At 37.2% G+C, this 23,209-nt stretch overlaps 1 protein-coding gene across 2 annotated transcripts; it reads right to left on the reverse strand.

The window, feature by feature from the left end:
• Positions 1-60: 60 nt before the first annotated feature.
• Positions 61-22,837, reverse strand: LOC116055857 (phytanoyl-CoA hydroxylase-interacting protein-like). Of its 2 annotated transcripts, XM_031307908.2 has the most exons (6): positions 22,159-22,829; positions 16,362-16,364; positions 13,770-13,963; positions 12,859-13,033; positions 11,411-11,528; positions 61-1,566 (listed from the first exon to the last, which is right to left on the reverse strand). In XM_031307908.2, the coding sequence occupies exons 1-6, from the start codon at positions 22,262-22,264 to the stop codon at positions 1,023-1,025; spliced, it is 1,140 nt and encodes a 379-aa protein (XP_031163768.1). In that variant the 5' UTR covers positions 22,265-22,829; the 3' UTR covers positions 61-1,022. The 2 variants fall into 2 exon arrangements, with proteins under 2 accessions (XP_031163768.1, XP_031163775.1); XM_031307915.2 differs by lacking the exon at positions 16,362-16,364 and having other exon boundaries at positions 22,159-22,837.
• Between the last annotated feature and the right edge of the window lie 372 nt (positions 22,838-23,209).

Raw genomic sequence — 23,209 nt, forward strand, 5'->3', positions numbered from 1 at the left:
ATATCAATAAAAATAAATCTTTTTTCACATTTATTCTTCTAGACACAGTTTATGGTTCTACTTTCTTTCTTTCCACAGACTACAATAAAATAAGAGTTACTGTTGCAAAAGGTTGCTATGGTAGAGGTACTGACAGCCTTTGTACTCAGGCTGCACAGAGCTGCATCATGCTTCTTTTTTTTAAAGGTCAACAAGTAGTTCACACTTGGTCATCAAAGACTTGAGTGAACAGACATTTTAGAGGCTGTTGCATTAGTACTGTTAAGATTCCACAGCGGTTTCACATCTGGTTTTTAATACCTTTGGTATAAAGAAAGATGACTATCGATGCTGCAGCCCTATAAAATTGTAGTATCAGTCAGTGCCACTAGTAAGAGGTAAAAAGAAGAAGTCTGAAATTATCTACGGTGGAATGAGAAGAAAACCTTTCTAAAAATGACAAACTAAAGTCAAAGTAATTGGAAACTGCAAAAATGCGTCTCCGTAAATACAGTGGACACTTGGTCATCAGCATATCAATAATAACAACGCAAAGGTCATTAACAAAATACGGGATAAGTGTTCAAAGTAATTGAATATAATATAATCAGCCGATGTTTGTTAGTACAGTTAAAGGGATTGGTCAGTACTCCAGTGTTGACTTGCAGGGTGGATAGATCTGTGTGTTGGTGTCCCAGGTTTAGATGTCTCAGTTAATGGTCCCTTATGTGGGATATCTTTAGGTATGTTTTTATTATGTATGTTTTCAACATTTAGGGTAACCCTTTTCAGATGAGGAGACAACGGTGCAGGTGTCAAGAGTGTGTACCTTCCTCCTTTTTTCCTCCACTCTTCTTTGGGAATGATGGTCTCTTTAGGGTACAGAGCGGTGTCAGAGATATGTTGGTGTGCATGTCTGGGAGCCTAGTAAATCTGCTGCTTCATGCATGTGTCTGCTTCTTCAGTACATGTGGACTTCCTGTGTGTGTTTAGAGCTCAGTCACCTCTAGTCCTTCCCTCCCTTTCCTGCATTCTGCCTGTTCTTAGCGTCCAACACTGATGTTGCAGGTCTTGCAACTGGGGTCCTTCTTGGCATTTACTGTAGACATGCTCATCAGCTGGTGCCCACTGATCTCAGCCACAGAGCCTAACGCCAGGTCTACGGGCTCCGTGTAGATCACCTCCAGGATGACATCCTGGGCGTGGTGAAACACCAGACTGCCGTCACCCTCTTCACCCTTCTTGCAGGTAAGGAAACGGTTGTTGGTGATGTCTAGCGCAGGAAGCCTCTGCTTACAGAACTCATCTCCCGTGGAGCCCTTTGGCGCCAGGACCAGAATAACGTAGTGGTAAGCTGTATACATGCAGTAGAAGTCTCCAAAGTACAGGTTGGTTTCTGGGTTGAAGAGCGTGTCAGCCTGAACCTCAAAGCGGTGGCGGCCATAAGGGGAGTCCTGTGGAGGCTTGCCTGTGTTGAACTCTGTGTTGCAGCTAAAGAAAATGCCCTCTAGCTTGCCACTGATGGGTGAGCCGTGGCTGCCACTGTTGTCTTTCACTGACTGCAGCATCCGGTTCTCCTGCACCTCCCTAGAGTTTAGAAAAAGAGAAGAAAAAAATGGCTTTGAACAAACACACATAGTTTTGATCTGCAGTTTTTGTGTTCCCTCTCAGGAAATCAGTCATTTTGGAAATGCCAGCAGACAGCATGACACATGGGGGAAAAGCTGATTAAATGTGTAAGATGCAGCCAGTCTCATAACACAATAAACTGAATGGAATACATATATAGTTTCACTATTTCTGGAACTGTAATGACATTAGCTTAGTCCAGTTTGTCTCACAGAAACTTAGTGTGAGAAAAATGCTCCATTGAGAAACTAATATTTTTATCATTATGACAAACTGCTAGAAAACAAAAGCAGCTTTCAGAAAGCAAATTAACAGATGAACATTCGAAGTGATGGCTGATTCTGTGGCAGCTGCATATCTTCCCCACAGAAGTGTAATTACAATTCATAATTGGAGCTTCGGAGCTCAGATTTACTATCACTCCAAAGGTTGTAATTATATCCGTAATTGATGCTTTGTTGCAGGCATTATGGAATTAGTCAGCTCCCACCGCAGGTCACTGGAGCAGAGGCCTTATCAAGTGGTAATGTCAGTACTGTTACTCCCCACATGATGGTGCAGTTTAACAGACGCACTTTCAGTACACTGTAGCAAATGCAACTCTACCAAAGGGTAGAAGTCTGTCCAGATGACGTAATGCTGTAAAGCTCCAGCAAAAGAGTGCTCACAAGCTGTGGCTTTAGTACAGTAATGTGCTTTGTCAGACGTAGAGCATTGAGAGAAGATATGAGGAGAAAAGACAACACCATTGCAGGGGTAGGACTTGACAAGATGTTGAAAAAAAAGAAGCACTCACAGTAACCCAGACAAAATCCAGTATACACTATAACTGTACAATGCTTCAGTAAACAACTACAACAACAGGCTACTCCAGAGATATTCCTTCTCTTCCTCCCATCTGTCACACTCCTAACATCAAAACAGACCTGTGCATCTTTTGTAGCCACAAGCATGTTTCCATTTTCTTTCCCCAGGGTATATGCAGGAATCCTGAAGTTAAATGTAATACCTTTTAAGACCCTTTCCATACATTCTGAGACGATCGTTGCCACTTCTAACTGGTTACATCAGTGACACACTTTAACTTACATTTACTATACATTTTGTAAGATAGCACAACTAAACAGTCTTAGCTTGTGATAACTCCACTGTATCAATGCAACATAATTCAGATTTACTTATGTCAGTGACAGAGAGAAGGACCCTAAAGTAGAGTATATTCAGTAGCAGATTGCTGTCTCCATCCTGCTCAACAGACAGACTGAAGAAATCTTTTGTCCCCCAGGCCATACGGTTGTTCAGCTCATACCAGTGATGGTGAGGTGAAATTGACCTGCATTATGTCATTAGGCTGCTGGACTGTCAGTCAGTTACTGGCTGTGTTAGCCTTATTCAAAATTTGCATTTGTTTATATATTTATCTTCTATTTGTATTTATATTATCCACAGTATTCATTATTCTTGCACTGTTTTTACTATCTATCTATCTATCTATCTATCTATCTATCTATAATGAAGTGAGCGACTAACCCCACACACTCTTGAACTCTTGTTATGTCAAATAAAAAGTCATAAGAAAATATAATAAAAAGTTTTATTGTCGCCTTTTTAATCGCTTTTACTTGTATCTATTTATTTATTCATAATTAATTTTATTAATTTTTATTTGTCATAAAAAGTCATGAATACTTCATAGTATAGTATGCCATAAAAAAGTCTGCCACACATCTGTCACTGCCCGATGTGAGTTGAGTGCAGATGTGAGTCGCGCATGCTCAGATTTAAACTGTTTACGGCATAACGTGTCATACTGAAATTTGTGAAATCTATAAAATAATAAACGTTTCACCTTTATTGTGTTTGATTGCTAACTTGTAGCCAGCAGCAGCAGTCATTTCAAAAATGTTTTAGCTATCTATGATTGTTTGATTGCTAACGTTAGCTCATAGACTGTGCGTTAGCTCAAAAAGCCATAGAATACTATGTCATAACAAGTCATAAAAAAGTCATAGTATAGTAGGTCATAAAAAAGTCATAGTATAGTATGTCATGAAAAGTCATGAATACTTCATAGTATAGTATGCCATAAAAAAGTCATAAAAAATGTATAAAAAAAGTCATAGTATAGTATGTCATAAAAATGTAATAGAAAAGTCAGTACAGTATGTCATTAAAAAGTCATAGTATAGTATGCCATAAAAAATATCATAAACAGTCATAGTATAGTAGGTCATAAAAAGTTATAAAAAAGTCATAGTATAGTATGTCATAAACAATGTATAAAAAGTCATAGTATAGTATATCATAAAAAAGTAATAGAATAGTATGTCATAAAAAGTCATAGTATGGTATGTCATAAAAAGTCATAAAAAAGTCATAGTATATTATGTCATAAAAAATGTATAAAAAAGTAATAAGTCATAAAACGCCATAGTTTAATATGTCAAAAAAGTCATAGTATAGTATGTCATAAAAAGTCATGAATACTTCATAGTATAGTATGCCATAAAAAAGTCATAAAAAATGTATACTATAGTATGCCATAAAAAATGTATAAAAAAAAGTCATAGTATAGTATGTCATAAAAATGTAATAGAAAAGTCATAGAATAGTATGTCATAAAAAATTAATAAAAAGTCATAGGATAGTATGTCATTAAAAAGTCAGAAAAAAGTATAGTATAGTATGTAATGAAAAAATCATACAAAAAGTAATAGCATAGTATGTCATAAAAAGTCATAGTATAGTATGTCATTAAAAAGTCATAGTATAGTATGCCATAAAAATATCATAAAAAGTCATAGTATAGTATATCATAATTTGTTTTATAAAAAAATAATAGAATAGTATGTCATAAAAAATCATAGTATGGTATGTCATAAAAAGTCATAGTATGTCAAAAAAATTATAAAAAAAAGTCATATAGTATGTCAAAACATTTAATAGAAAAGTCATAGTATAGTATGTCATAAAAAGCAGTGGTGGAATGTAACGAAGTACAAATATTTCGTTACTGTACTTAAGTACATTTTTCACGTATCTGTACTTTACTTAAGTACAATCAATAGTGCATACTTTTGACTTTTACTTCGTTACATTTTGCAGCAATTATCTATACTTTCTACTCCACTACATTTCTACAACGTTCCGTTACATTTTCGGTACATTTCAGATCAGTTTTTCCCCCTGACAAAACGTCTTCCTGACCATCACACGTTTGCAGTCCGCAGGGATATGGGGTGCCGAATGTAAAAGTTTGGTTACAATTTTTTAGCTGAACTCTGAATTTTCAACATTTAGCTCACTTTCCCCACATTTTCCTCACATTTGAGACAGAAATTATATATATATATATATATATATATATATTATATCTAAATGTTAAATCTAAATATTATATCTAAATCTAAATCTTAAATTTATATCTAAATGTTAAATGTTAAATCTAAATATTATATCTAAATCTAAATCTTAAATATATATCTAAATGTTAAATCTAAATCTTAAATATATATCTAAATATTATATCTAAATCTTAAATATATATCTAAATGTTAAATGTTAAATCTAAATCTTAAATATATATCTAAATATTATATCTAAATCTAAATGATAAATCTAAATGTTATATCTAAATGTGTCGCCAAGTGTAAAGCTAAATATTTAGAAAATATTCAAATCCCCAAGGAAACCACGCCCACTGCAGTGGCTTCAAATCGCGCTGCACAAAAGGTCAATTCTGATTGGCTGTTTGTCTCCAATTAGATCGCAAGTAGCAGGAAACACATCTGTCACTGCCCGATGTGAGTCGAGTGCAGATGTGAGTCGCGCATGCTCAGATTTAAACTGTTTACGGCATAACGTGTCATACTGAAATTTGTGAAATCTATAAAATAATAAACGTTTCTCTTTACATACAATAACAGAAGATGGTAATCATTTCAAAAACGTTGTAGCTATCTATGACGGTTTGGTTGCTAACGTTAGCTCAAAATGCCATTCAAGTGACAGCCTTTGTTGTGTTTGATTAACTTTTAGCTAGCAGTCATTTCAAAAACGTTTTAGCTATCTATGACTGTTTGATTGCTAACGTTAGCTCAAAACGCCATTAAGTGACAGCCTTTATTGTGTTTGATTGCTAACTTGTAGCCAGCAGCAGCAGTCATTTCAAAAATGTTTTAGCTATCTATGATTGTTTGATTGCTAACGTTAGCTCATAGACTGTGCGTTAGCTCAAAAAGCCGTTAGCATCTTGTAGGCTACTTGTCGCAAAGTGACGCATGCGCGACTCACATCTGCACTCGACTCACATCGGGCAGTGACAACATCTACAGGGAAACAGTCTTTGACACAACACCTGCCATGATGCCCCAGCAAGGGGTATCTCTGCTGTAGCCAGTGGGTACTTGGAAAGATTGTGGAGCAGCTTAACTAATCAAAATAATAATTGAATTATGATTGATTTAAAACAATATATCAGCTAAAACAGCTCAACACATATGTTAAAACATATAGCGAAGTAATCAATGGTAGAAAAAAATAGCTAAAAGTGGCCTACTGACTTAGCTAACTGTTAAAAGTAATGGATGACTTTTGAAACATTAACCACACTTCAAGTAAAAGGTCTAGTAACTAGACATTTTATTTAGGTTGGTTTGGTCAGAAATTCTACTAACTAGACTCTAGTTAGTAGAATTTCTGACCAAACCAACCTAAATGTTTACAGTTCTTACATGAAAATGTAACTTTAATATGATAAATAGTGTGAACACATTGGGAATTGATAGGGCGGGGTATGTGAGTTTATATGACAGGGCTGTGGGGGGAAACTCAGACCAGAAGGGTTGGAAAGCACTGATCTACAGTATTTTAAATTATTGACCGACCGATATTACAGACATGCCTTAAAGCAGCCATATTATGCTCATTTTCAGGTTCATAATTGTATTTTAAGGTTGTACCAGAATAGGTTTACATGGTTTAATTTTCAAAAAACACCATATTTTTGTTGTACTGCACCGCTCTCTCTCACTGCTGCAGATCCTCTTTTCAGCTGGTCTCTGTTTTAGCTACAGAGTGAGACCTCTTTTCTTCTTCTTCTTCTTCTGTACTATCTTTGATTGCACTTGCACATGCGCAGTAGCTCAGATGTAGATCATGTCAGCTAGCTAGCTCCATAGACAGTAAAAGAAAGGCTGTTTCTACAACTTCGGTCAGTTACAAGGCAGGATTAGCTGGGAGACTTCAAAATGAGGGCGCACATGTAAGTAGTTGTTTTGTAGATTATGGTGAACTTGTGTGTGTTGTAGCAGTGCTTTGCTATTGAGAACGAGGTAGCATGCTAGCGTTAGCATTAGCGTTAGCATGCTAACGCTAACGCTACGAGCTAATGGTTGCGGTTAGCCTGCTCGTTTCGGCTTGTGACGTCACAAGCCGTGCCGATTTTGAACAGCTCACCCAGAGACTGAAGGCAGGACACATTCAGAAACCGTATCTCACTCTAAACAGCTTGGATGGATTTTTTTCAAAGTTTGTATGCGTGTGGAAGCACCAGAGACACAACATAACACCCCAAATCCCAGAAAAAGTGTTTTTTTCATAATATGGGCACTTTAATAGTTGTGTTAATCACAATACCGTTGTTTGAATTACATATCTCCGTGTGTGACCAACGTCATCCTTCCCAAGCAATCTAACATTAGCCCAGCATGGATAAAGTCCAGCTATGCATCCAACATATTCATCTGAACAAAACTAAAATGTCACAATCCAGCCACTTGTAAGAAGTTTGTAATACTGGTTACATAGTTATCGTGTTTTATTAACCTTAATTCTGTTTGCCAAGGCTATATTTTATTGGCTTGCAAAGTAGCTAACGCTAACGTTAGCTAGCTAATTTATGTCAAAAAGCAGTAGCTAACTAATGTTACTGCCAAGATATGGTTTCATTGTAAGACAGTGTCAACACATGACAACACTTGATGAGTCTTACAACACCTCTCTGGTCTCTAGTGAAATCATATCTTGGCAGTAGTTAGCTAACGTTTCTGCTTTTTAAGATAAATTAGCGTTAGCAACGGATAGCTCCTTCGCAAGCTAATATAGCAACATAATTCAGGTTAATAAAATACGGTAATGTAACCAAAGTATTAAAAACTACTTAGCTACATGTGGCTATAGTGTGACAGGTCTACTGCTGTTCAGTCTCGCATTGCGAAACCTAGCTAACTTAGCTAGTTACAGTGGCCTGTTCAGATGACATGTCGGCTGCAGTGTGTGAGCTAGATTGCTTGTGAAGGATGAGTCAAACTAACGTTAAACACACAAGGAGATATGAGTCAAACAAAACAACGGCATTATAGTACACACAAATATTAAGACATTTCTGTGATATAAGTCAATAATACAAAATACTGACCGAAATGTGTTTTAATCCAGTAACATTAGTCGAACAGCTCCACTGTAGTCAGTATTTAGCTACTGGTGTTGACTGAAACTTGCGGTGCAAGTGGTTTCGTGGTTTCCTTGGGGATATGAATATTTTCTAAATATTTAGCTTTACACTTGACGACACATTTAGATATAACATTTAGATTTAACATTTAGATATATATTTAAGATTTAGATTTAGATATAATATTTAGATATATATTTAAGATTTAGATTTAACATTTAGATATATATTTAAGATTTAGATTTAGATATAATATTTATATATATATTTAAGATTTAGATTTAACATTTAACATTTAGATATATATTTAAGATTTAGATATAATATTTAGATATATATTTAAGATTTAGATTTAGATATAATATTTAGATTTAACATTTAACATTTAGATATAAATTTAACATTTAGATTTAGATATAACATTTAGATTTAACATTTAACATTTAGATATATATTTAACATTTACATTTAGATGCGCTAAATGTGAGGAAAGTGAGCTATGAATGTTGAAAATTCATCAGCTAAAAAATTGTAACCGAACTTTTACATTCGGCACCCCATACAGGGAAGCCTTCAGCAGCGGCCGTCCAGCCCCCGGTGCCGCTCGCGATATTACGAATCCCACAATGGCCACGCCAAGACCCGCCCTTCAATAGCATTTATTGGCCAGGCGCGTACCGCTCCCGGTACTACCGCTGCTCCTGTTACTGCTGCTGCTCCCGATACTCTGCTTGGTCATATATGAAGCATCCGTTCACATAAGGTTAATATACAACCCGTATATCTATCTTAAAAACACTCCCGGTCTTCCTCAGCTGTGAAGCCACGTACTTGTTGTCCAAGCCCGTGTGTTCTTGCTAAATAAATGTGTGCAGCATTCACTGTCCCGTGGGAAATAATGCAAAGTAGAGCTTCATGCAGATCACCCTGATAGATAGAACCAGAATTGTAAGTCAGAATGTAAACTGGCCCACAGATGGTAAGCACAATTACATTAACCTAAAACTAACAATTAAAATACCACAGCCCATACAGTTTTTTTTTTTAATTATTAGAATATAGACATTAAGAGAATAAATCGTTATGCAAGTACTTTTAATTTTAATACTTAAAGTACATTTAAAACCAGGTACTTTTTTACTTTTACTTAAGTAGGGTTTTCATTGTTGTACTTTTACTTTTACTAAAGTAAATATATCTCTGGTTATTTGTACTTTTACTTAAGTACTGAGATTCAGTACTTCCTCCACCACTGATAAAAAGTCATAAAAAAGTCATAGTATAGTATGTCATAAAAACGTCATAAAAAATTCATAGTATAGCATGCCATAAAAAATATATAAAAAAGTCATCGAATAGTATGTCATAAAAAGTCATAAAAACGTCGTAGTATAGTATGCCATAAACAATGTATAAAAAAGTTATAGTATAGTATATCATAAAGATTTTATAAAAAAGTCAGTATAGTATGTCATAAAAAAGTCATATAATACTATGTCATCAGAAAGTCATGAAAAGTCATAGTGTAGTATGTCATAAAAAGTCATAGTATGTAAAAAAAATAAATAAATATATATATATATATATATATATATATATATATATAAAAAGTCATAGTATAGTATGTCAAAACAATAATAAAACAGTCAGTATAGTATGTCATAAAAAATTCATAGAATAGTATGTAAATAAAAGTCATAAAAAAGTCATAGTATAGTATGTCATAAAAAGTCATTCATGGTATAGTATGTCATAAAAATGTCATCAAAAATTCATAGTATAGCAGGCCATACAAAATTTATAAAAAAATCATAGTATAGTATGTCATAAAAAAGTCATAGAATAGTATGTCATAAAAAAGTCATACAAAAAGTCATAGCATAGTATGTCATAAAAAGTCATAGTATATTATGCCATAAAAATATCCTAAAAAGTCATAGTATAGTATGTCATAAACAATGTATAAAAAAGTCATAGTATAGTATATCATAAAAAATTAATAAAAAAGTCATAGAATAGTATGTCATCAGAAAGTCATGAAAAGTCATAGTGTAGTATGTCATAAAAAGTCATAGTATGTCAAAAGAAATATATAAAAAAGTCATAGTATAGTATGTCAAAACAATAATAATAAAACAGTCAGAATAGTATGTCATAAAAAATTCATAGAATAGTATGTAAATAAAAGTCATAAAAAAGTCATAGTATAGTATGTCATAAAAAGTCATTTATAGTATAGTATGTCATAAAAACGTCATAAAAAATTGATAGTATAGCATGCCATAAAAAATGTATAAAAAAATCATAGTATAGTATGTCGTAAAAAAGTCATAGTTTAGTATGTCATAAAAAGTCATGAAAAGTCATAGTATAGTATGTCACAAAAGTCATAAAAAAGTCATAGTATAGTATGTCATTAAAAGTCATAAAAAAGTCATGGTATAGTATGTCATTAAAAGTCATAAAAAAGTCATAGTATAGTATGTCACAAAAGTCATAAAAAAGTCATAGTATAGTATGTCATTAAAAGTCATAAAAAAGTCATGGTATAGTATGTAATTAAAAGTCATAAAAAAGTCATGGTATAGTATATCATAAGAAAGTCATAAAAAAGTCATAGTATAGTGTGTCATAAAAAAGTCATAGTATAGTATGCTGTAAAAAATGTATAAAAAAGTCATAGTATATTATGTCATTAAAAAAGTCATAGTATAGTATGTCATAAAAAGTTATAAAAAGTCATAGTATAAGTATGTCATAAAAAATATAATAAAGAAGTCATAGCATAGAAAAAAAAGTCAGTGTAGTATGTCATAAAAAGTCATAAAAAGTCATAGTTTAGTATGTAATAAAAAGTCATAGTATAGTATGTTATAAAAAGTCATAAAAAGTCATAGTATAGTATGTCATAAAAAATGTCATAAAAAGTCATATTATAGTATGTCATAAAAAGTTATAAAAAGTCATAGTATAAGTATGTCATAAAAAATGTCATAAAATGTCATAGTAAACTATGTCATAAAAAATATAATAAAGAAGTCATAGCATAGTATGTCATAGAAAATAATAAAAAAAAATCGTAGTATAGTATGTCATAAAAAGTCACAAAAAAGTAATATAGTACTCTATGTCATAAAAAAGTTTTAAAAAAAGAAAATTATTTAAAAATGCAAAGAAATTGGGGAGAAAGTGGAGTAAAGCAATGCAGACATATTTATACACAGCCAAAAACTGTCTTTGACCAGTTTGAATTAATGGTCTCATTAATTTAAATTCAAAGACAAGATCAAAATGAAACTATAGACAACAAACACTCCATCTCAGTAATAACGAGGGTGGGCTGCCTACCTGGCGTGGTCGAAGTACTCTTTATTCTGGTTCCTGTAGAATACAGAGAAACGCAGCATCCGGCCGGCGATGACCTCTGCCTTTTCCAATAGCTGGTTTAGATGCACTGTGGAATAATCTGTAAAACAGACACAACACATATTACAGTGAAAATGAATATGCTGTCATCAAGAGGATTGGAAACCAGTGTACATATGTCATTTGTAGAAATGTAATTCTTTAATTATAAATAACAAGAGTGATTGTGTGCACTGGCTAGTATAGAACATGAACTGTGCATGTGTACTCAAGGACCCTGAGATCTTTCCATTATTAACTTCTTCATATTCATAGATTAAAATGACTCAGCATTATACATAATATGTATATATATAGTCTCCTTTCACTCACCACCATGTAAGCAGGTCTGCCAAATGGGTGTGGATTTTATCTAAAGTATATATTAAGTTTCATAATGATAGAGGCTCTTTTCCCCCACTACAATTTTCCTACAAGCACTTGAACACACCGAAAAGAATGATTTGGGGAAAAATCCCTGCTCTCATGTAACTATAAAGAACCTTTAACAAAAGTTAAAGAAGACTATTAAGAAGATTATTAATGTAAAGCAGATTTCTCAATTCTCAGAAGTATCTGCAATGCATTCTACATTTCTTAGACCTGTAGCCTATTTGCATACATAATGGAATAAATGCTAGTTAAAAAAATAAATTGAGAGACTGAGAATTTTACAGGAATGGAAGATCTTGGCAGTGGCATCTTTAGCCTGCCTGGGACACATCAACAACATCACTACTAACATCACTAACATCACTACACCTTCATCACACACACTCTTCCACTGCCTGTTCTCCTTCCTCCCATCTCAGCTGCATCTGTTCAAGATCTGCCCCACCCTCTTTAGTTGTTATATAGTTGTTGTTATTTTTTTTTTAAATGGTTTTAACCAAGATGAGATTCACATTTGTCTTTTTGAGTGAAATATCTACTCAACTAATGGAATGATTGCCATGAAATTTGGTACATATACTTACTCACAGGATGCACTGTAATACATTGTATTGATCTGACAGATGATTTGAACCATCATATTTAAGCAATCCCCTTCATCAGCTTTTGTATCTTCACTCTTTCTCTACCTATCTTTTCCCCCCATATCAATTGATGCTGCCATCATCTCCTCCCCCTTCACCCCTCCCCCACTCTAAGCCACAAGCCAATGATGTTGAACTTGGTGACCTCTGCATCAGAAGATATACAGCACAGCTCCCCTCCTTCCTTTAATCCTTTTCCCTCACTCTCCCCTCCTCCATCTCTCCATCCATTTTTCCCTCCACTCAGTATAAATTAGCCCCCCTTTAATATCCTATTTTCCTCTGTAGTTCAGTTCAATACAAATAAAAAAATACATGATGTACTCATGGTACTGTAAGCTGTATACTACTCACCAGCAGTGCAGAACTCAATGATCTCGCTCCACTCAGAGATGGCGTAGTCCCCGTCAGTCTGTTTTGATGCGGTTTGGACAGCAACGGTGTACTCTGTGCGTGGGCTCAGGAACCAGTGACCCCGAACCGTCATGGGCAGGGGCACTGCCTTGGCTACCAGCTTGGTAGGAACATCCTGGAGGGAGGAAGAGATGGAAAAAGGAGGTATATGATGACAGGAAAAAAAACTGGTCAGAAAGAGATACTCCAGTTATGGCTTTCTTTTAGCCAAACAGGGATTTGCAGACCCCTGGTTGTAAACACACACATGCACACACATTTAATGTACCAGGCTGCAGTTTATACCTGTAGCTGCCCTTTTCTTTATGTGTGTACAGAATAAAAAAGTACACACCCCCCCCCAAGCCTCAGTGGGCCGTAGCAGATCTTTGATTGGACCGGGTGCCCCTGCCTAGCAACAGAGTCAGCCCATTTATCCACCAACACTGTTGCTGCACACCAGCCAAAATCAAATACTAGTATGGGTTCGTCCACCAGGAAGAGGAGAACACTCACAGCACCCAGGAAGTGACTGCAGGAGGAAAGGAAAGAGGCTGATGAAACAAGTCTGTAAGATTGACTGACTGTCCAGTGAAAGAGCTGCAGTCGTCCTGCTGCAGGTGAAATTACTCTCAGGCAGAAAGGGCTGTGTGAGTGATATTAGCTTTAGAGCTCAGAGCGACGGCTCGATGTGGAGTCTTTGAACAAAACCATATTGAAGTGATTCTTTTTGCCTCAAGCATGAAAGAAAGGTTATCTTAAAGGTAAAACACACCTGTGTTACGTGTTTCAGCTGTTTTTTCTAACATCGAGGATTATCATACCTAGTGTTAACTTTTAAAGGTGTTTATCTGTGCTGATTCAAGCATTACCTTGTGTTTGAACTTGTTTGAGTTTTTGTTCTCCTTCTTGTTCAGGTCAATAAAGTAGTGTGTGATGCGCTCCTTGTTGCGCGGTTCCATGTCCCAGCAGATCTTGAAGGAGTCGCAGGTTATGTTGCTGATCTTGATGTTCTGAGGAACAGGGAGCTCCTCCATCTCAGAGATGCTGCCATCCTGGGATTTTCCTGTGTAGTAGAAAAACAATGAGCAACATTGATATTAGTAATGTCAAATAGAACAACAGGAATCCTGAGATCAATGTAAAGCTTATTTCAATATGATATCAGTTTTTAATCTTTGCTTGCAATACATTAAGTGTAAGGGACATTTATCAGTGATCGTAAATCACGTTTTTATTATCTGAGAAAATTGAGGACATATTAAGTCGGTAGTGTACACCTTTAAATCCTGTATCTATGCCCATCTTTTATTCAAATCTCATATATATATTTTGTTTCATCTTACACGATACTACTACAGTTTCTCAGTAATTATTTCACAGACAGTACTAACAGTAGTACACATACACACACACACACACACACACAGAACTGACTGCAATATATGTTGCCATGGAAACACATCAGTCCGTTACCACACACACACACACACACACACCCCTACTGTATCTGCTTTCCAGGACATACGTGGCATTAAATATTTCAAACGCTGCTGATTGAATCTCCTCTCCTCTCTAAAGAGATGGATTCATTTGTAATCAGCAGTAAGATATAAAAAAAACTCAGCTAGCACAGTGCAGGCAATACACATGAGCCTGCAGCAATAACATTTAAAATGCTACTGTCACAGAACTTCAGCTATTCATTTATGTTGGATCATTTTGTAGCATATTTGGCCTAAACATAAAGGTCATTGCAACATAATTTTCCATCAAATAAGGTGATAAATCGTGCATTGCTCTGACCTCCATAGATCTACATGCATTAGTCAGGTCCCTGTACAGTAACATTACATATAGAAGAAGCGTACAACCCTAAAGTGCATACTGAGGCCAGTGAAATTTTCAAAACAGGGTTGAATGAGAGCTCTGTAGAATTAGGATGAATATAGACTTTGTGTCACACTCAGGGACGGCCACTTGGCATGGCAACAATGTGTTTTCTGTGCGCAATCTGGGGGTCTAAACACGTGAGTGAGTAAAATACAAGAATTTGGGAGTAATGCACAACAACACGACAGGATTCTATAGAGGAGTAAACAATGGCAGAGGCAGCAGAGCATGGAACATCCATCTCCGCTCATGAGCTCAGACAGGGCGGCATAAAAGAGTTATCCTATAATTGGGCTATGTGGACTCTCCTGTCTCGCCTCCACATAACCCTCCAACAGTGGAGCATTTGTAGATTGATTCATTTTAGGAAAGTAATTCCTACACCCAATGTGTATCTTGCCCTTGAGAGTTGAAAACAGCAAAAGGCAGCCTAGACTCGCATTTGTATGCTTGCTTGGCTCTTTTTTCCAAATAATGATGTATGTCTGGCTTAAATAATCCGTAAGAGACTAATGTACGTTTTTTACCACCAGATCAGATCAGACCCCCCGCTTACTTTTGTCCTTATACCTAGTTCCTAATTGCAACTAGCTGATTACCAAAACTAATCATCTTCAGCCTAAAATAAAGGCCTCCTATTGTTACTTGCTTGGACCATAACATAAATATATCTTATGCACTTTTAGAGTGGAAAGATGACTTTTCAGTGATGAACAGAAATCTTTGATAATTAAACACTATATAAGTCAGTCATTTTTAACAGGATTTATAAGGATTTACCTGGATTTACTGCACATGGCGGAAACAAAATTTTAGTGCCACTGGATGTAGGGGATTCCTGAGTGTGTAAAAATGTAAACAGACCTGCAGTTACATCCTCAGCCTAACTGCACTACGGTTAGCTCTCAGATCTATAACGCAGGCACTCATACTCCTCCCTGCTTTGTTTTGTGAAAACATCTCATCCTGCTGCTCGTCCATTTAAAGCCAATCTCATTCTACTTTAAACCCACTGAGCAGATAAGTTTGGCTCAGACTGAGAGGGTTTACGCGGACAGGATGGAGCAGACCTCTGTCAGAAAATGCTCCAATGAGTCAGCATGGACCAGACAGTAATGTCAGCACTGTATCATCCCACCTGAGACTTTATGTTGCTGACCTTTAACAAAAGCAAGAAAAAGTGTGAGGGAAAGATGAAACGTACTCAAAGGAAGTGAAATAAGGCCAAGGATTTTTTTTGCCAGTTCCCATACAAATGCTATAGTAATATACAGTACAAGTGTATTTCGAATGTGGTAATTATTGCACATTTTACAGGAATAATACCACTACTAGGTGTCTCAGGTAATTTTTTATACTGGGGAATCAGACAGCTATTTTGTGCCGATTCTTCACAAGCAGTCATCATTGGTGACAGATCATAAAACATAATCTTAAACATAAGGTCACCCATTCCATCCAAAATTCTCACTACTTCAGGACACCATCAGTATATGACTAAACACAAAACAAACACCAAAGAGGAAAAACCTGCTAACTCAGTTGCTGTGTTGTGCCTGAAGCAGAGTAACTTCCTTGTCTCGTAAAATGTTAATGTCAACATTGATGTTTCCCTTAAATACTCTGAAAGCGGACCCCATGCAGGTCTTTGCCCTCCCCGCTCCTTGTAACTGCACTGTGCTGATTTAGCTCCTGTTTGCTCTAATGCTCTCCTAAATAACCTGCAAATGGAGGCATTGCACCGACACAATGGAGCTTTGCAAATGCAGTCAGATATTGCTTACATAATACTCTTAAGGCTACGCAGTCAAGCTAAAGGCAAGTTGTGAAGTCTTGAAGGTTTACTGGGCAAAAACAGAAATGCTCTTGAGACTGACATAAATCTACAACCACCACTGTTCACTGTACTGTATGTTTTTAAAAAGGTAAAGAATACAAAACTTTAACCTTAATATATAGGTTAAAGAATTAAATTAAGCCAACATATTACCAAATTATGATCAAAATGAATGAATAGATTTACCTACAACCTGTTTGCTCTAAATATGAATCTGATTACTCTTATGAATACAATGTGTAACAAGTAGCCTTGCCTGCAGGTAAAGACACCGACACAGTGCTAAGCTGCGCTCTGCATCTTCTGGGACTAGAAGAGCGCAGGATAAAAGATGGAGGAGCAAAAGCAGGATGAAAGCTAGGCGGTAAGGGAGAGTCATTTTACAATCTCACACGGGAGGCCTAAACCCTCAGTCTGACGTGCATTTATTATGCTAGTATTGTACCTCAGGCTACCTCATGCTAGTATTGTACCTGTGCTACTTGCACTGTAGCAAATATTAATTTAGTTGAGTCATAATTTTTTGCCATGGAAGCCATTAGGCTGTCATTAACTTAACTTACTATGTATTGCATTGTATAATAAGGCTGTGCAGAAGGTGGAGGGTGGGGAATTTTGCTTCATCATGATCAAGCAAAATGAGTGTGTTTTAGCCCTTCCTTAGGAGCTTAAGAGCACATATTACTCATGCTGTGCTGTGCACACATGTGCAGGGGGTTCAAGATGACATAGGAGCACTGTACATGCTTGCACCACAATGCAGGATGCAGAAATATGTGCCCTATAGCTAAATAAATAAATTTAAAAGATGGAAAGCCTACTCGAATGAATCAGCTAAGCCCTATCAAATGGACCTTATTGGGTATTAGCCTTTTACTCAGTGTGCATTCAAATGCCACAGTGTAGAATAGCAGTAGATGCAGAAAGATCAATAAAAACCTTGTTAACATGCATACGTAGGGCCATCCTGATGGCTCTCTGTGGTAGGATTTGTTCCAGTCCCACCTCGCTTAATACTGTGAACTACTCGTTACCGGTGAGTCTCCGAGTCTCCTACTTTTTAAGTTGCAGTGTTTGGTCCAAAACTTAACTGTAGACATGAGCAATGTAACACACTTACTAGACATCAATGTTTGCAGGCCTTTCAAAATCATGCCTTTGTTTCTCTCAATGTACAGGCTAGACTGAGACAGAGCATAAACAATGCTCTTTTCATCAGGCTTACACAGTCTGTGGACCACCTTTTATACATCAATAAGCCCCCGAACAGCAAAGAAAAAAAACCTAGTAAAGACACTAGATACAAGTGGGCTCGTAGGAATCAACCCTATTCATCCCTATTCTTCCAAATTAATTGAATACAGAGGACCTTCAGGGAAGGACAGATCTGTTTTTCTAAACTTGTCCAAAACCAGAATGAGTCATCATTTCTTATTTGCATAGAATATGAATTCCCAAACAACAGGCTTGCGGTTCATGTCTTGAATAGAATTCTGTATTGAAGGATTTTATATAACAACAGTCAGGCACTGAAAAAAAACATTTAAAAAAGGAAAATAAGAATACAAGTTTGAAGCGGGTTTTAAGGGTCAGACTGCTCTTCAATCAATCTCAAAGAATGTTCAGAACTATGTAATACAGTAAAGTCAATTGCAAGTGAATATAGAGTTACAGGTACATATTATGCAGCCACTTATTGGCTGCATAATATGTACCTGCAACTCTTGCCAGCACAGTCATGGTACACAACTGCTCACACTGAAAATTGGCCAAACTAAAATGCCAGCTTACTCAGACGATGCTGTACATCATAAGGCCGTGCTGCTGTTGTGTTCGAACATATTGGATAAGCTCTAAACAAGTTATCACAGGAGTTACATGCTATACAAGACTATAGTCTAGTATCTATCTATCTAGTAGCAGCTTTGTGAGACTACTTAGACACAGCGGTGCTTTGAGCTAAATGTTAGCGTCAGCATGCTAATATGCTCACAATGACAATGGTAACACGCTGATGGTGTCTACCATGTTCACCATCTTAGTTTTACATGTTAGTATACTACTATTTGATAATTAGCATTAAACACAAAGTCCAGCTAAGGCTTATGATAATATCATTAAGTTTGCAGGTATTTGGTCATAAACCACAGAGCTGGAAAAAGAAGAAAAAATGATGATCTAAAAGTGAAGGGATCCCCAGATCTGCTACAATTCATCCTGAGGGGAACATAGATGTGTGTACCAAATTTAACAGCAATCAATCTGATTGTAGTCGAGACATTTCACAAAACAACCCACAATGTCAACCTCATGGTGGCGCTAGAGGAAAGGTCAGGGGATCACCAAAATCAGCAGACTTCATCCTATAGCGACCATGGATATGTATACAAAATTTCATGGCAATCCATTTAATTGTTGTTGAGATATTTTAGTCTGGACCAAAGAGGTAGACCAACCAACAGACCGATGTTGCCATCCATAGAGCCACATTGCTAATGTGGCTAATAAAAAAATCTTATGATAATGTCTGAAATGCAGCACATTTGGCCCTTAACAATAAATTCTCCTCATTATCCGTTTAATCTTGCAAAATGTCTCCTCAGTGTGTCGAAAAGTAAAGCCTTTTGTTCAAGCACTGAATTTGAGGAAAATACGCCGTTGTCGACTAGTAATTGGCAGGCTCGACACTGAGGGAGCTTTTCTTCAACTTAACACAGTTACTGGTGAAGTTAAGGTACCTTTAGCAGATGGTTTCCTATCTATCCATCTATTTGTCTATCTATCATGGGCACACACACTACCAGACTGACGGTGTCACAGCTAGAGCTGCAGTATTTCTGGCAGGGAGATTCAGACAGTGCAGACACAGTACTTGGTTGCATAAATGGCAGCCATCCATCATGACAACTTAATTATGTCAACGGCCACAGAATAAAGGCCTTGCAAGACATGTCATGTGTATTTCATTACCCCCTGTAACTACACATTAACTGTGAATATAAAATCTAAATGGTGGTCCCAGTCAGCCTTCCAGAGGTTAGTGGCAAATTTGGAGGCAGTCCTGAATGACTAAACATCCGCACACCAGCAGCAGAGACTTCTGTAAATTTCCCACTACTCATCACTCTTAGCAAAACATTACTTACCCCACACTTATTCATGTCACATCCCCATCACTAAACTGAACCATTGCGGCTGTAACACAGCTCTTACACAGGGCACACACAGAAACAACTTATATCCCACAATTTCTTTTGTGCATTGAAATGCTCAAACAGTCCTCTGTGTGTGTGTGTGTGTGTGTGTGTGTGTGTGAGAGAGAGCGCTTCCCCACATAGGCCTACTGAAGCTGCATGCATTTCATTTGCTAGGTCAGCATAGGCACATAAGCCTCTCATGCTGCTGATTAAATGAATTAAATATTAATAGATTTGGGAGATAAATTTAGAAAGCTATGTGGAACTGAAATGAATACCGTCCTTGGCAAGACGTACGTATTGACAAGATAATAAAACAGTCTATTTCCAAGAAAGCTAAAAGTGGGCTATGCAGGCTTCTACATAGGGTGTGGCAGGGGAAGTGTAACTAGACAGTATTTCTGAAGGTCATTTTAAATGAGAAACTGCTACACCAAAGTTCACGGGTTGGTCAAAATAGCAGGAATACTAATGAAATCAAAATAAAACACCACAAAACATTCTCAACAGAATTTAACATTACAAACTTCACTTAGTATTTATTGGATTGCATTGTATAGTGTACATGTATGTTAATGTGTCCATTCAACAGTTTAGTAACCAGACTGAATAGAGCAGATCATCTGCATAACAAGCTCAAGTATATTGTCCACAGTAATAAGTCAATGTGTGCATATCTAATATGCAATATGAGCAGAATATAATGTCACTGGCACAAATGATAAAATGAGTAGTACACCATCAGTACATGAATTATCTGTATATATATATATATATATATATATATATATATACTGTATATATTACTAACAATTCTAGAAACTAGTCTGCTGTACTACAACCCCCAATTGCCCTGCCGAATCTGCACAGAAGGTGGACATTGTAACAGTGTTGCTCCATAAAGAGAATGTATGTGGGTGTCTCAAGGACACAAAGACACTATTTACACTGGGTAATCTACTTGATAAATAAGAAAGTGTTGTGCTGCAAATACCAGTAAACCTGCAGCATAGGAAGCACAAAGCTGGCACAGGATCCATTAGAGAAGTCCAGCCCCAGCCTATATACCATTATTAAAATTACAGATTTAGAGCAGGCCAACAAAGCACTAAGAGGATATAAACTGTGTCCTGCTGTAATACATTATGAGGAGCAGCTCTGGCAGATGAGAAAATGAGGCGGTGTGGTACAGTGACTGCACTGTGGTCAGATGCTGGGGGTCCTTTGGGGGCTTGATGAAGACACACCATTGACTCCGTGAGTGCATTAACTGGCCAATTCAAAAACATATAAAAAAAATAATCTAGTATAGCTAAAAAAAACAAAAAAACAATTAAATCTATTCAGCTGGGAAAAGGTGTGATCTCATGTCATTGCTATATGTGACTTAATCTACAATCTTAATTAAAAAGAGATCTCTGTGACCATGCATCAGATGTGGAATCAGATGTGTGTAATTGCACTGATGGGTGTGTAGGGCTGCACCGCCTGTGCACACACATGGGTGCAGCCATGTTTGAGTCTCTTATTCTCTTCTGATGATGACTTGCTTTTTTCCTCCCCACCATTAAATTCGCATCAGGGTTCAGCCGGCTCATATAAAAACTGCTCACCCGCTCATTATAAAACTAGTTTATAAATTCCTTCTAATCTAGGATAACATTTAAATCAACTATTTGTTTAATGGTAGCCTATATATCCAGAAAACTTTGGAATTCAGAGAAGTCAACCACAGACTATCCAGCATGGATGCAGCTGGATGACTTGATGAATTAAAAATGAATAAACGTAGGGGGAGTTTTTCGTAAGTTGAGGGTGGGATATAAGATTAAAAACATATTTTGTAATCATATAAATATACAGGCTGTCATGCACTATGTGTATATAAATTGATTATAGCAACTCCATGACAAAAAGACAAGAAACAGGTTATAGGCGGGGTGGCTGCCAGTCTCTGTCCATGTCTTTGGTGCTGAAATACAGACACTCACTTACAGACACACCTCGCCTGTGCATGTTCAGTTTGCAGATTTATTTTTGAGCAGAGTCATCTCTCTTATGAATGAACAAAACCTCGTTCTCTCACGCTCAAGACACTCAGCTATTCCACCCACGCACAAGCGCACCATCCATCCATCCAGGGAACCGGCGAAGCGACCGGTGTCGGCCCCTAGCCTACTCCCTTCAAACACACAATAAGGGTACAGCATGCAACTAAAAACAATGACAAAACAGACTGTATGCGTTGCAGCGGCTCTGAAATGAACAATATGGCCGAATGCACCCATAGTATGCGCAAACACCCCAGTAAAAAGCACACAAACCTCTGCTTACCATCTCGCTCGCATAACTGTATGGCGTCCAAGCTCAGGTCCTTGATCATCCCCTCGCAAGGACTTAATGGACTAGTGATGTTGTGCGCCAATCCTGGTACCTCCATCTCTGCAGAAGAGCCTGGATGATGCTACTAGTGAAATTGCTTTCGCTTGTTGAATATCGTCCACGGGACTTGCACAGCAGCACAGTCGTCAAGGAAAGAGAAAAGAAAGAGAGAGCGGTTTCCAGTCAGTCCCCTGCTAGTTCCGTCGCTCACAGCTCTCCTCTCCGTCTCCTGGGTGGTGCGGCTAGTGGCGCGTCAGCGGAATCGTCACGGGCGCGAACAGCACAAGCCGCCAGTTCGGGTTTGCAACGTGAGGCATAGCAGCTCCTGCGGAGATGCGTTTAACTGTATGAAGCTCAAAGATATCAGTCTGTAGTGCGTTTATCTTACTGTATACGCCCCAAGTGAATGCAGCGCGTGTGTCTTCAGAGCCACAAGTGTGCGCGTGTGCGTGCCCTGTGTGTACTACTCAGCCGCGGGACAGTTGAAGATGAATAGTTCAGCGTATTAGTGCAGAGACGTTCCGTAAATTCAATGGCTTCTTATGTAACTAGATTAGCCCGGTGTTTCCCCTCCGGTTTAGGTCTCCAGCTAAACCGTCCACACTCCCCAGTTCTTTCATTTTCACGTTCAACGTCATCCGAACAAGGGTCCCTGTTACATGTCCTTATTTGGTGAGGTGTAGCCCTCTCTCCCCGGAGCGCAGGTGCAAATGGACCACACAATAATGAGCTGGGGGGCTCTCACATATTGCACATAATTAATGGACCGCCTTACCGATGCTTTTCCATCTTATAGGCGATCGTAATTGTAATTGCATTGTAATGGCACATTATATAATGCAAAACCCTGCCAGTTCATAGCCAGAAAGCCATGCTTCATGCTTGGCTGTGGGATGTGTGTGTGTGTGTGTGTGTGTGTGTGTGTGTGTGTGTGTGTGTGTGTGTGTGTGTGTGTGTGTGTGTTTATAATTATCTCCCCTACTACACCCGCTTTATCAGTGGC

Source organism: Sander lucioperca, chromosome 15 (assembly GCF_008315115.2).
Source record: "Sander lucioperca isolate FBNREF2018 chromosome 15, SLUC_FBN_1.2, whole genome shotgun sequence".
Classification (NCBI taxonomy): domain Eukaryota; kingdom Metazoa; phylum Chordata; class Actinopteri; order Perciformes; family Percidae; genus Sander; species Sander lucioperca.